The 13595-nt window shown below is 48.9% G+C and overlaps 4 protein-coding genes across 5 annotated transcripts; 2 read left to right on the top strand and 2 right to left on the bottom strand.

The window, feature by feature from the left end:
• Positions 1 to 155: 155 nt before the first annotated feature.
• Positions 156 to 2519, top strand: RFA1 (Replication factor A protein 1). The gene is made up of 5 exons (XM_058497069.1): positions 156 to 282; positions 330 to 493; positions 544 to 634; positions 682 to 2121; positions 2172 to 2519. Exons 1-5 carry the CDS (start codon positions 239 to 241, stop codon positions 2263 to 2265), a joined length of 1833 nt encoding a protein of 610 aa, XP_058353012.1. The 5' UTR covers positions 156 to 238; the 3' UTR covers positions 2266 to 2519.
• A 55-nt stretch (positions 2520 to 2574) lies between these two features.
• Positions 2575 to 4842, bottom strand: ONS95_003744 (uncharacterized protein). The gene is made up of 3 exons (XM_058497068.1): positions 4423 to 4842; positions 4148 to 4369; positions 2575 to 4096 (listed from the first exon to the last, which is right to left on the bottom strand). The coding sequence occupies exons 1-3, from the start codon at positions 4591 to 4593 to the stop codon at positions 3014 to 3016; spliced, it is 1476 nt and encodes a 491-aa protein (XP_058353011.1). The 5' UTR covers positions 4594 to 4842; the 3' UTR covers positions 2575 to 3013.
• A 167-nt stretch (positions 4843 to 5009) lies between these two features.
• Positions 5010 to 6531, top strand: ONS95_003743 (uncharacterized protein). Its single transcript, XM_058497067.1, has 3 exons — positions 5010 to 5350; positions 5409 to 5570; positions 5619 to 6531. The coding sequence occupies exons 1-3, from the start codon at positions 5050 to 5052 to the stop codon at positions 6503 to 6505; spliced, it is 1350 nt and encodes a 449-aa protein (XP_058353010.1). The 5' UTR covers positions 5010 to 5049; the 3' UTR covers positions 6506 to 6531.
• Positions 6532 to 7262: 731 nt separating this feature from the next.
• On the bottom strand, positions 7263 to 13045 carry ONS95_003742 (uncharacterized protein). 2 transcript variants are annotated; one of them, XM_058497066.1, is made up of 4 exons: positions 12584 to 13045; positions 12417 to 12479; positions 8904 to 12322; positions 7263 to 8855 (listed from the first exon to the last, which is right to left on the bottom strand). In XM_058497066.1, exons 3-4 carry the CDS (start codon positions 11197 to 11199, stop codon positions 7837 to 7839), a joined length of 3315 nt encoding a protein of 1104 aa, XP_058353009.1. In that variant the 5' UTR covers positions 11200 to 12322; positions 12417 to 12479; positions 12584 to 13045; the 3' UTR covers positions 7263 to 7836. The 2 variants fall into 2 exon arrangements, with proteins under 2 accessions (XP_058353009.1, XP_058353008.1); XM_058497065.1 differs by having other exon boundaries at positions 8904 to 11776; positions 11829 to 13045.
• Between the last annotated feature and the right edge of the window lie 550 nt (positions 13046 to 13595).

Genomic DNA, 13595 nt, shown 5'->3' with positions numbered 1-13595 from the left:
CTTCGCAGCTGCGAGTGGGGTTGATGAGGACACAAAAGCGGCAATCAAGCCAGCTCCTCATCACAGCCTGATGCCGTGCCGCTTTTGCAGTCTAGTCATCACCGCCACTATTAGCGAGCCACTTTACACGCCACTGCCATCCTTCCCTTCGACGCGTTCTGAAAAAGCGCGTCCAAGTCAACAGAACATTTCAAATCTGCCACAACACCTACAGACAGACAACACCGAAGCACTCAAAATGACAGACGCAGCCCGAGCTCAGATTTCACGAGGAGCCTTGAAGTAGGATAATGTATTCCGACAACATGAACTCTGCTAATCTTTCCCAGTGCTATTTTCAACGACCCCGCCGCCCTCGAAAGACAATATCCTGTCCCAGTCTGCCAGTGCGTGCAGATCAAGACTCTTCAATCTAGTGGAGATGGCGCACCAGATAGATATCGTCTAGTTCTGAGCGATATGGACAACTTTGTTCAGAGCATGCTTGCAACCCGTAGGTTACGCTGACAAATTAATCTGTCAAACCTGCTAACTCCGTTCCAGAGGCAAATCATGTTGTGCACGAAGGAAAATTGAAAAAGGGATGCATCGTGAGACTCAAGCAATACCAAGCAAATGCTGTCAAGGGCAAAAGGTTCGTGAGAATGTGTATAATCTCAAGACTTGTGCTTACTAGCCTAGAATTCTAATCATCCTGGATCTTGAAGTTATAGAGAGCTTGGGCGAACTCGAAAAGATTGGAGAACCAGTCGCTCTCACAGTGAAGGACGAGGCAGATATCAAGCCTACGAACACGACTATTGCTGGCAACGGCTTTTATGGTAACCAGACCAAGCCTGCTCCGGTTGTCCAAGAAAGAGCCCTGCCATCGCGTTCTGGACCTACGAGCTCTTCATCCCATGCGAATATATACCCTATCGAAGGCCTATCACCCTATGCTCATAAATGGACCATTAAAGCTCGAGTAACGCAGAAGTCGGACATCAAGACATGGAAGAAGGCAAGCAGTGAAGGAAAGCTCTTTAGTGTCAATCTTCTGGATGAGAGTGGCGAAATCAAGGCAACCGGCTTCAATGAGCAGTGTGACATGCTCTACGACACATTCCAGGAAGGCTCGGTTTATTACATCTCAAACCCTTGCCGAGTGCAACTCGCAAAGAAACAGTTCTCGAATCTTGCCAATGACTACGAACTTACCTTCGAGAGAGATACCGTGGTGGAGAAGGCCGAGGACCAGGACAATGTACCTCAAATCAGATATAACTTCACCACTATCTCAGCTTTACAGGATATTGAGAAGGACTCAACAATCGATATCATTGGTGTTTTGAAGGAAGTTGCCGACGTCAATCAGATCGTATCGAAGACAACTCAACAACCTTTCGACAAGCGCGAACTTACGCTGGTTGATGACACAGGTTATTCAGTCAGGCTAACGATCTGGGGCAAATCAGCAGTCTCCTTCGATGCTAATCCCGAGTCAATCATCGCTTTCAAGGGTACCAAAGTCTCAGATTTCGGTGGTCGCAGTCTGAGCTTACTCTCTTCTGGCACAATGGCTATTGATCCTGATATTCCAGAAGCCCACAAGCTAAAGGGATGGTATGATTCCCAGGGTCGGATGGACAGCTTTGCTACGCACAATAGCATGTCCGGTGCTGGAGCTGCCGGTGGTCGTGGTGATCCGTTGAAGACCATTGCTGCAGTCAAGGAGGAGAATCTGGGAATGTCTGAGAACGCCGACTATTTCTCGGTTAGAGGCACAATTGTCTACATCAAACAAGATAACTTTGCATACCCAGCATGCTTGAACGATGGCTGCAACAAGAAGGTCGTCGACATGGGAGATGGCACGTGGAATTGTGAGAAGTGCAATGCTAGTCACCCAAGACCAGAGTACCGTTATATCATGTCACTGAATGTCAGTGATCACACGGGTCAGCTGTGGTTGAGTTGCTTTGATGATGTTGGACGCCAGGTCATGGGTATGAGCGGAGATCAACTCATGGAGTTGAAAGAAAACGACACTGCTGCTATGGAAAAGGCTTTCGAGAATGCAAATTGCAAGACTTTGACCTTCAAATGCAGAGCCAAGATGGACAGTTTCCAGGATCAACAGAGGTTTGTTTTCCACCTTCCAATTGTCAGAACTATACTAATCCATATCACAGAGTGCGCTACCAAGTTATGAATGGCACTCCTATCAACTTCGCCGTTGAGGCCAACAAGCTTGCAGCCCTTATCAAAACTTATAGCCTCGACTAAAATGTGTGGTGCTGCCGGTTATCATATTTGGGGCTCTCGGTCCCGCGGTCAAGGGAATGTTAAAGGAGTCAGAATAGAGCATATTGCATGCATGATCAAGTCTACTTCATTGTAGATTATGGAAGGATGACGAAACGGCTAATGTGGGTGATTCTTGAGACGTGGTGGTCGGATTCTGATTATCCTGGCGTTTTTGGTTGCACTGGTAGTAGCTATCCTGTGAATGAGCAAATGAAAGTACTTTTTCCATGAGATTTGAAGTTGTGCATGAATGCTGCCACTGGCCAAGATGTTAATTACGGAATAGGTGTTTTTTGGAACGAGTACTGCACAAAGTTCAAGTAGTGCAATGTGTGAAATGTGTCAGAGTCGTTCATCGATAGTTTATTCTGGTATCTGATCCACCTCCCTCTCACCAAGTTCATCCCAAATAGACATTTTTCGCTTATTGCTATCGACCAAACAATGGCCATGCCATCTCTCATGATATTATATGTCGTTCGACGCTATCCTCCATTGAATGCAGCTAGCCAGCCTCATGCAATACGCCCGCCACTTGCTCGGACAAACAAGGAACCAAAAGTTCCGGCTTAGCACACAGCAACACCCTCGCTCTGTCATCCTTCATTCTTCATTATGCATTTCCTCGTCAAGATCAATATGTCATCCTCCAGGTCCAGTCAGACGGAAGATGACCAGATAAAAGTCCACCAACTTTTCGTTCCACGTGTGCCGTAACTGAAGTAGCTCAGTACATCGCCATGATATCCTCGTCCTCGGTAATCTCATTCCACTCTTGCATAGGTCCCTCCTCGCCAGTCGATTTGTTCTTCTTCTGCTTCACAACAAACTTGATGTATTGGGTGTCATGGGTGAGCATACGGTCGGTTTGCTTAATCTCGTTAGTCAAGGCTTGAATGCGTGCTGTTGAGGCTGCCAATTCTCTCTGCATCTGCGGCTCCGACAAAGCAGTTCCGGAGGGAGAGAAAGTGAGGATTGGAGGACCAGTTGGAGGACGGCTGAGCGTGGCATGTAAATCACCGCGTTGGATCATGGACTGAACAAGAGTTTCGCCTGCTTGAGGTGTTGTCAACTTGTATCCAGTCTCGGCGCTCGTAGTCAAGCTGACAACTTCGGGGATCGAGATCTTGCTGTAGATGTTGGCCAACTGACGGATCTGAAACTGCTGATAAGCAGCCAGAACTTGAAGAACCAGGCTTGTGTTGCTATCATTTCTCCACCATGTTACGCCAGCATCTGCTTCAGACTTCAGTCTTGATGCGGAACCATTCTCGAATATCTGGGCGAGGGTCTCGTAAGGCTTCGCTAGGGTATGATAGTTCTTTGACGGGCCGCTACTGGTTGACTTCGGTAGAGGCAGTAATCTTCCCTCTAACAACAGGCCAACAAGAATCCATTTCTTGTAAGCATCTATCATTATCTTACTGGGAGACATATCCTTGGTCGGATACGTGACAGCGCTCTCCAAGCAGTGAAATGCATTTTCCCAGTCCCTTAACCCAATGTGTACCATTCCGCTGTACAAGAAGTATTCGAGGACATCTTGGTATTTAAGCTTCGTGTTGAGTTTACTTGCAGGTGTGATGAAAGCGGCAGGACTGAGAGTCATGTCGCACGGATATTTTGGTCTGGGTAGTGCCGAATAGCCCGGAACGTATAGTATAAACTTCTTCAGGACCGGCGCAGCATCTTGGTAGTTTCGTGTCTCTAGTGCGAGTTTGGCTAGGATGATATGATTTGCAGTGAGCATACTTCCAGAGGGATCCAGGCGTAGGATTGCATTTCTGATTGGAGCGACTGCGAGATATCCCTAAACACTTTCAGCGGCTTGTAACCTCATAATCAACTAAAGTAAACATACCTGTCGAGAATTGCGTGCAAACTCCTCCACACCTTGTATAATGTAGCTGAATTCCTCGCCAATATATCTGATCTGCCTCGCATCAAACACATCCAGGAATTCAATCATCTTTCCCCACAGTGTATCCATATTCACGCCCTTGCCAGTGTTCTTGACGACTGCTTCGAGGTTGGCAACCAAACAGAAAGCGTAAGGAATCGTGTTGAGAGCCGGATTGATGACCTTTCAATACACGTTAGATTTTTTCCGAGTTCAGTATAGCCAATAAGTCCTACCTCTAACATATTCTCACCACCAGATGTTTGTTGTAGCATCTTTTGCCCGGAAATGTTCTTCACGGTCTCGATCTGGTCCTTGATGCCATCATCGTATTGTTGGTCGGAGAGAGGAATATGAGGAGGCGGATGAGGAGGAAACGAGAGGAGTTTCGATAGCAGGTCATCCATTGTAGCTGTCTTTTGAGAGATTGAGATTGCAGGTAGCTTGCTTGTGCGCGTTTGCAGAGCTCGAAAACGGTACGTCGGTGGGGTGAAGCTCTATCCAAGCTCCAGTGACGATAGATCTGGAGAACTTTGTTCTTTGGAAACAACTGGTAATGCTGGAGGAAACAGGCAGACAGTCAAAGCTATTCAGACAGCTGTGCCTCGAGTATTGCTCTCTGACTGTCGATAAGAAACTCAGGACTTGTGTCGTTGTAGCTTGGTTTTGATTTCGACAAGGCTGCCACTCGAATTCACGATAGGCAGAGGTTCCCCAGACCGGAGATAAGTCGGCCCGAGAGCTCGCTTGCTTAGCGTCTTTGATGTGGCGACCTCAACTCTTTGTAGTGGCACCCAATATATTTTTGAGTCATGCTTCGGGAGTAGGTATTCAATCCTACAAGAAGGTACTCATATTCAATCATGTCTCTCACCAACGCTCTCCCAGAAGATGCTGCAAAAGGAGCAAAGGCGGCATCACATATCCTGGCAACCTTGCCAACCTCTTCCCGGAACGATGCTTTGACAGCAATCCATGCGGCTCTCTCTGCATCCAAAGAGGAAATTCTAGCTGCTAATGCTAAGGATTTAGAATTGGCTCATAAAGCTGCTGAAAATGGAGAACTGAGTCTCAGTATTGTATCACGATTAGACTTGGGAAAGAAAGGAAAATGGGAGGATATGCTGAAGGGCATATTAGATGTTCGGGAGCTTGAGGATCCTGGTACGTCGTGCTGCTCTGTGTTGACTTCCACAAACTTCGCTAACATAGAAAATCATAGTTGGAAAAGTCACCTTGCGGACAAGACTTGATGATGGCCTTGATTTAGAGAGGGTTTCTTGCCCAATTGGTGTGCTTCTAATTATATTTGAAGCTCGCCCTGAAGTTATCGCCAATATTGCTTCGCTTGCTATCAAGTCAGGCAATGCGGCAATTCTCAAAGGTAAGTAATTCTCATAAATATGAAAGGATTCCTAGTCACGACTTGTAGGCGGAAAGGAATCAACGGAGTCATTCATTGCTATCTCGAAAGTCATTTCGAAGGCATTAGAATCCACAAAAGTACCAAATACCGCCATCCAACTTGTCACCACTCGAGATGTTATTCCTCAACTCCTTGCGCAAGATAGGTATATCGACCTGGTCATTCCTAGAGGCTCGAATGAGCTCGTCCGCTACATCAAATCCAACACCAAGATCCCAGTTCTCGGTCACGCCGATGGTATTTGCTCGATCTATCTGGAACATACAGTCGATCCAGCACTAGCAACTAAAGTTATCGTCGACTCAAAAACCTCATATCCTGCCGCTTGCAACAGTGTTGAAACGCTTCTGGTTGAGGATTCCGCCTTGGGAACGGTACTTCCAACTGTTGCTGAAGCTTTACTAGCGAAGGGCGTCTCGCTTCGGTGCGATGCAGCAAGCAAGAAAGCACTCACCGCTAAGCTCTCGTCACACTCCTCGGTCATTCTGCGGGATGCCGAGGAGGCTGACTTCGATACTGAGCACCTCTCTCTCGTGTTGGCTATTAAGGCAGTCCCAAACATCTCCGATGCCATCTCGCATATCAATTTCCATGGCTCTCACCACACCGACGCAATTCTCACCTCCTCTGCACCTCTGGCCGAGCAGTTTATGGCAAGTATAGACTCTGCAGGAGTGTTTTGGAACACATCAACCCGTATGGCAGATGGCATGCGTTTTGGTTTCGGGACAGAAGTGGGCATCAGCACCAACAAGATCCACGCGAGAGGTCCAGTCGGCTTGGAAGGTCTAATGATCTATAAGTACAAGATCCGAGGTGGTGGTCAGGTATCGCTGGAGTATGGGGAGGGAGCAGGGCAGAAGAGTTTCAAGCATGAAAAAATAGCCTTTTAATTTGAAAATAGCGAGTTTGATGATATTATCAATGAACCTCCTCATTCTCACGTGAGCTTCCAGTTATTATAGTCAGGGATGCGACTATCGAAACCGCCACATCTGGTAAGTGTCTCTCGACGTATCTCGTTTTGTTACGTTCCATTTTGGAACTGCTTACAGTCTTTTGTTCTGCGGGTCTTAATGTGATTGAGCTGTGCTGCAACCAGACGCCAAGTTCCCCTATCAGATAACATCACCGCTCAATCTTGTCCAGTGCCTCCTCCGAGAGGCCGCCAATAGTCAATATGCTCATCAATATGGCTGAGGGTGTTGCGCTTTTCATTTTATCTGTGACTTTGCTCGCGCCGAGGGCATTGCGCCGGTGAATCAGATGTGTTCTGGATTGTGTTCGCAAAGGTATGACCCTAACCCAACTCTTCCTGTTCATAATGTTTCAGTCAGACTTCGAAAGTGACGGGCGACGTACGTACTACGGTGATGCAAATCACTTTTCTGGCAAGTGAGGGAATGGCATTGTGAAGATCAAAATCTACAAATCCACTCTCGTTGGGCATATTGGCGGTGTTAATGGCTTTTAGAAGTATTTCAGCGAGTGAGACTTGATGTTGACTTTGTAGGTCCTGACCTGCCGAGACACCTGAAGAGAGGGCATGCTGTACCTGAACGAGGTCGAAGTCAACAAGTCACAGCTAGCAAACCAGGCCAAGAACACAATGAGCGATACCCGCAAGTAGAAGAAGTATATACTTTTCTGATCCATCTCCACTTTTCCAAATGTCCTACATACAAATGTACACTCACCCACAAAAACAAATAATCCACCAAACCGCGAAGATAGGGGTATCCGCACATCGAGTCCAAGAATTAGAATCCATCCACATCATCCCAAACCCCGCAAAGATCCAAGCAAACTCAAAACCCCCCTCAGCCCCTCGAGAAAGCGACAAAAGGGATCTTGAGCTAGCGAGTGACAACAGTTCCTTTGTACAGAAAAATAGCCCTAGGCGAGAGGTAGGTGGCCACCCTGCCTCGCCTGTACACAAATATACACATTAACTCCGTGCCCGCCTGCCCCTCCCGGGGCCCTAATCCCAAAATCAAAAACGAACGAGTAGAAGAAAAGCAAAGCCAAGCAAGCTAAGCTGCAAAATCAAAAAAGGACGAAACTGCAGGCGTGAGCCATTTTCGTGTGAACGCCGTGAACCCGTACCCCATTCCCATATCGACCTCTGCCTATCTACCTTGCTGTACATTACCAAGAATGTACATTCTGTTCGCTTCTTCTTCACGATTTTCTTCCATTCTCAATTCTCTCACGGGAATCGCGCTTAGAAGCCCCGGAAGGGATCATGGCCGAACCCACCATCAAAGTGACCGTAATCTTCTTCCCCAGCCGTCTTGCTTCCTCCATACCAATCATCACTTGGTCGGCCTTTGTTGGAGTAATAGCTGTCTCTGTTTCTGCTGCGTCTCCTACGCTCCTTGCTGCGACGCCTCTGCTGCCCGACCATATCCATCTCGTCTTGCTCGTCAGGGAAGTCGTCAAAGCGGCTCATTGCCATAGGGCTGATGAAGGCTTCCATTCGCATGGTTCCAACTGCATCGAAGAAATTGTTGACGACAGTGCCAGGCCGATTGCTGGCGTCTGATGTGCGAATCGAAGAGCGGCCGCTGACACTCATCCCTGTGTACCCGCCAGCCACTGAACTCGAAGGTTGGGATTGGTAGATATCTGATGAGCCGGTTGTGCCGACACTCATTCCAGCCGTACTGGATGTTGGAGCATGCCCGCTACTGGACGGCCCTGAGAACCCTCGAAATGAGAGGGGTGGCGGAACTCGCCCACCAGTGTTACTGCGCTTTCTACCATGAGTTGGTAGTGATGGTACAGAATATTGACCCCTTTCTGAGAAGCGAGGTACAATAGGGGGATCGGCTGAGTTATCTTGCAGAGGATCCGATCTCGAGTACATCGACTCTGCTTCGTTATGTGATGAATGAACACTAGTAGGCCCTTGGCGAGCTACCACTGTCTTCCCTTTAGCAACACGAATCGAGTCTCGTATGCCATGCTTTCGGAGACGGTTAGAATTTCGAGGCAACTCGAAGTCTGGCAGCGATGGTTGAGGCAGTGGGAGCGGTGCTTGAACAATTTCAGGAACTGCTTGAGATGAGTGGGCTAAGAAGGAGAGGGCCGTCAGCCAGATGTAATGGCGTTCAGGTGATGTGGCCGTGAACTTCAGGGCACGAGCTGGAGTTAGAATCAATATAGATCGATTAAACAATGCAGGTGATCCCTTCGGAGGAGGGTTGTCATCCTTGACGTCCAGAACAGATTGAATTGTCACTGTTGAGGTCAGTTGATATGCAAAGTTGGAAAGGAGGTTAGACTTACGCTTCCGACCAGTCTTGCCCATCAAGGCCGATCCTGAAGTTGGCTGCTTGCTGCTCCACATCACAGCTCTCTCGTAAGGCGCAAGCCAAACCCAGCGCTTATGTCGGACACCATTAGCGTTGTCGCCCTCCATACCATTCGACTCTGCAACGCCAAACGACTTGCGCCGCCTGACGTACTTGAACATCCATTCTCCTACCATCGTCTGGGCAATTGCATCAACAACACTAGTAGCATTGTTTGTAGTTCCAACAGAGCCAGTAGTATTATTGGTGTTTGTAGTGTGTGCCGTAGTCGTAGATGGCTGCTGTCTCTGATGTGAACGGTGGCGGCTACTCCCTGTATCTCGCATGTATCGAGGGGTAGTAACATCGTTGTTTGGCATAGGGGGTAGTTGAGGGCTCTCAGGCGCTTCTGTAGAGGCTGACATGGGCGGCGGTGATCTACTACCATGACGTCTGTAGCTCCCACGTCCCCCGCGAGGAAGCGCAGCAGCAGATCTGACCTTCCTGATGCTGTTCGAACGATAAGGCCCGCCTCTGTTCGAGCCAGATCCTCGTCCCCAAGTCGGGCTACGATTTCCGTCACTTGGAGCACTAGCGCTGATAGGAGGTCGTCTGGAACTAGCTCTGGTCGGGATAGGGAAAGGAGGCTCCTTGACAGCTTCCGGAAGACTTGGGCTTCTAGCACGTCCTTGATGAGCAGCCACACCACTTTGTATAAGGGCAGCTCGACGCATTGTCGACGGCTTGTTGTTGGTGACCAGAGTCAGTGGCTTGTCAAGCTGACGAACAGAAGCCTTTGTGGATCTTGACGGCAGCTCCTGTACCTCTGGGAACGATTCGCCATGCAAGTCGTTTGCTGCTTGCCTAGAATTTCTTCCATACACAGGCCGGGCCAATTCTGCAAGTTCACCATGTTCAGGAACCGAGGTTGGTGGTGATGAAACACGTTTGCTCTGTCTGTGCCCTCCAGGCTGTGGCTTAGGGGCAGACAATGCCGTTCTGTAATCATTGTCGCTCATGTCGGCATCCGCAAAGTCCTCTGCATCTTCAGAACTCACATTATCGAATCCAGCAAACAAACTGCTGATCCTGTGTGGGCGTCGAATAGAGCTTCTATCTTTCGATAACGGTCCGTCATCATTGTTCCCAGGGTAGGCATCTCTGGTCTCACTTGGCAGCTCTGGAGGTGAAGAGGGAATCTCCTGTTCTATGCTTGTACGACTCTTCACACGGCGAGGGTTTCTGGGAGGTAAGTTCCCTGGTACGGGAGAAAATCGTTTGGTCTGTTCCTCAGTTGGCTCCGGCGAGGGGGGTTTGGAAGAAATTGCAGACGGTTGAAGGTGCGGCGGGAGCAAGTTGATGCGTTGTGCAACTCGAATTTCCTCGGTCTGAACAGAGATGGACCTTGTCGGGATGGGTATCTGCATAGCAACTTGGCAACCGGCATCTCTGAAATGCTGGGGAAGTAGGGGCTCATGAGGTGTAGCAGGGGCGGAGTTTGGAGGATGTAACTGTATGGATGGGATGGGTATAGGTGGTGGCGGCGGGGCTCGCCTGGGAGACGGCAGTGGTGTTTGTATTTCGGGAACGTCTGTTTGCGTAGAAATTGAAGTCATTTCATGCATCCGGTCCTCTATTGGTGGCGGGGGTGGGGTTCTGGTAGGTGATATAGGTGTTCTTGGAGGACTCAAAGGATCTTCCAGAGTTTGCGAAGCTGCAGATACCATCGAAGAAGTTGGAGGTTCGATGACCAGCGGAGGACTCACATGCACTCGCTTTCTTCGCTGGTTGGCCTCAATTTCCCACTCTCGAGGAACTGGAGTTTCCGTTTGTCGTTCAACCTTTGTAGCTGCGATATCGACTGCGAGTGGCTCAACGACCGAGGTGAGCTCGGCTGCAGGAAGTTTGGGCGATGGAGGAGGTGAGTATTGAATACCAGTGTCGGTATATTCCACTTTCACAGGTACTGTCTCATCGTCTTCCATGATACCACCCTCCAGCCTCTCGAGGACTGCTTGCTGAGCAAGAGCCCTGCCTCTTGCAACACTGCCAGGTCGCATGAGGCTCTCCATACTCTGGTTTCGGCGGTGATTTCTGGACATCATACTCTCACGGCTCTGATTCCTCTTGTGTCTGACAGATATGATACTTTCACGGCCATCGTGATCCGTCTCATCTTCGTCTTCATCTAGGTCAAGCTCATCCGCTAAGCTGACGCCATTTAATTTGCTTCCTCCGTACCCATTAGGTCCATTCAACATCGAGAAACGGATACTGTTGGTCATACTCATCGTCCGTACACTCGCTGCATCGCTTCCATGGCCGTGAACAGGATCTCTCGATGTCTCTTCAGCCTCGCTCTCATTTTGAAGATGGCCATTTGTCTGAGCTTGGTATGTGGTAACTTCATCCAAAACCGTCTTCAAGCGTGTTTCGGCGACATGAACTTTGCGCTCCAGCTTCCTCCTCTCCTCTTCCCAGTTGTCCTTGTCTCTTGCCCATAGTTCATGGACACGATCCGAATCTTCCTCCTGACTCCGGACCTTTTTCTGCAGAGTCTCAACTCTTCGCTTGCTTTCGGCATTAGCATCTACGGCTTCGTCGCGCTCTCTGGCAAGTTCCGAAAGCGCGGAAGAGGTTCCACCTTCTAAGAGAGCCAATTGGCGCTTCAACGATCGATTCTCTTTCGAAGTAGCGACCAACGTCGCATCCAGTTCCTCGTGATCTCCTCTAGAATTATGTAGGTCCGTCTCCAAGTGCTCAATCGTCCTAATCTTTTCCTCTTGATCTCTTCGAAGTGCGAGGATTTCGGAGACTAAATTTGCATGTAGTGTTGGAGTAAATCGTCTTGGATCGAGAATCGAAATACTATTGGAAGCGTCAGTTTTGCATGAATTCTCGGAATAAAGCAATTAACTACCTCTCATCATTGGTTACATCTTTGGACCCTCGGCGATTTTTCTCGCCCGTTGGCAACGGCGGAGGAGACGAGGATGGGCCTGGAGAGATCGACTTTTGGCGCGACGAACGGCGCGACCCTCTCGACGGGGTTCTATAGGGAGTGTCTGTTGGTGTGGGGAGTGAAGCTTGAGCAGCAGCAGCATACTCATCTTCGGTCTCCCAGGCTGTCATGTTGGATTTGGGCAGAACTCTAAGTCTAGAACAAGACACCAACACCCATCAGACGAAATCTGTCAGATTCTCGACATCAATGAGGAAAGTACCCGCAATTGTATCAATGACTGTTTCGACGGAAAGCGGGTTGAAGGTTCGAGGACACCCTTGGAAAGGATTCAATTTCACGGCAGGTGAATCCTAGAAACTCGTGCTCTTGGACCTGTTTTGGAAATGCGTTGATTACCGGATCGGCGCCGAGTCGAATCGGGGAATTTCATTCAACAATGGCTTAAAACGCTTTGATATATGTCAGTGAAATAACATCGGCTGCGGCAGGGATCCCGATCAGTGCACGCGGGGTCTGGCCAGCATGAAGAAGCAACGAACGTACGATGGTATGTACATCTGTCACTGCAAAACGATGCAGCAGAACAATCAAACTGATTATACAAGACTAAGTAAACATCAGTTGTACTCACGACCAAGCAACTTTTGGAAGGAACAACGACCGCAGGCAAAGCGGTGGGAATGATGAGCTATGACCACAGCGATGCGTACCTTTTGGAAACTCAAGGTCTATGGCATAAAATACGATTCGGTCGAGTTTCGAAGCACAGGGCTTTTAGGGATCTTCTGAATATTTCATAACAACGCCTTGGGTCGAAATCCTGGTCAAGCTTTGCGAGGAATTATTGCTTCATCCGTGTCTAATGTTCATATCGAGTCCGACTTTTAGCTACTGCGCTGCAGAGTGGGTGTATTCGAAAGGCAGAGAATGTCCTGTGAGCTGTAACTGAGACAGCAGACGGCGAAATGCGATGATTGGCGCGAGAAATCGCGGTGACGAAGATTCGGGATATCGTTTTCTCGTAAAATACTGTACACGCCAGAACAATCAGCCATTGTGTTCATCTTAAAACCCCAGTTCGGCGACGAGCCATTGCGGCAAATCAATGGCTTGACGAGGGAGTTCGTATGACTGAACATCCCATGTATAGAGCTGAGTATGAAGGGGCATACCGTCGTCTATCGGATTTCGCGTCGAGAAAAGGAAAATGGCTATGACGGATGCTTTCCTTTCGTCTTACCGTTACTTCGACATGTGGCTGATCTGATCGCCGGGAACTCGAGTACGGACGAAGCCTGTCGTTCTCTTTCGTGACACTGATTGAACAACAAAACGCAAAAACTGGACACGCTGAGGAAGAAGAGACGCGCACAAGCAGGATCAGAAAGGACGAGAAAAGACCAAAGCAGAGGAAAGAGTGAAGCCCGAAGATCAAATTCGGGAAACGCATCAAGCAGCTGCAGCTAGCTTTGGTCTACGGCGTCGTAGTGCCCAATTTGCGTTTCCACCGTTGTCGAATCTTCACGCCGTACTGACCCCGGCTCAACGCCAGAGCTGTGTCTGGTTAGAGCTTCAGGGGTCTTCAGCGGGGGCCCATCAGCTACGGGGGGAATTAAGGTGGGCGGCTTTGATTAGATGTTGGCATTGGCACGTTCTGCGCCATCGAAGCAGCATTTCCTGAGTACGAGTACTACTGTAGTACTAGTAGTAGTCTGTCTCCCC

This window comes from Cadophora gregata, assembly GCF_030347475.1.
Source record: "Cadophora gregata isolate MNR1 chromosome Unknown scaffold_13, whole genome shotgun sequence".
Classification (NCBI taxonomy): Eukaryota; Fungi; Ascomycota; class Leotiomycetes; order Helotiales; family Ploettnerulaceae; genus Cadophora; species Cadophora gregata.
The sequence above is the reverse complement of the archived record's forward strand: the minus strand, read 5'-3'. Positions and strand labels throughout refer to the sequence as shown.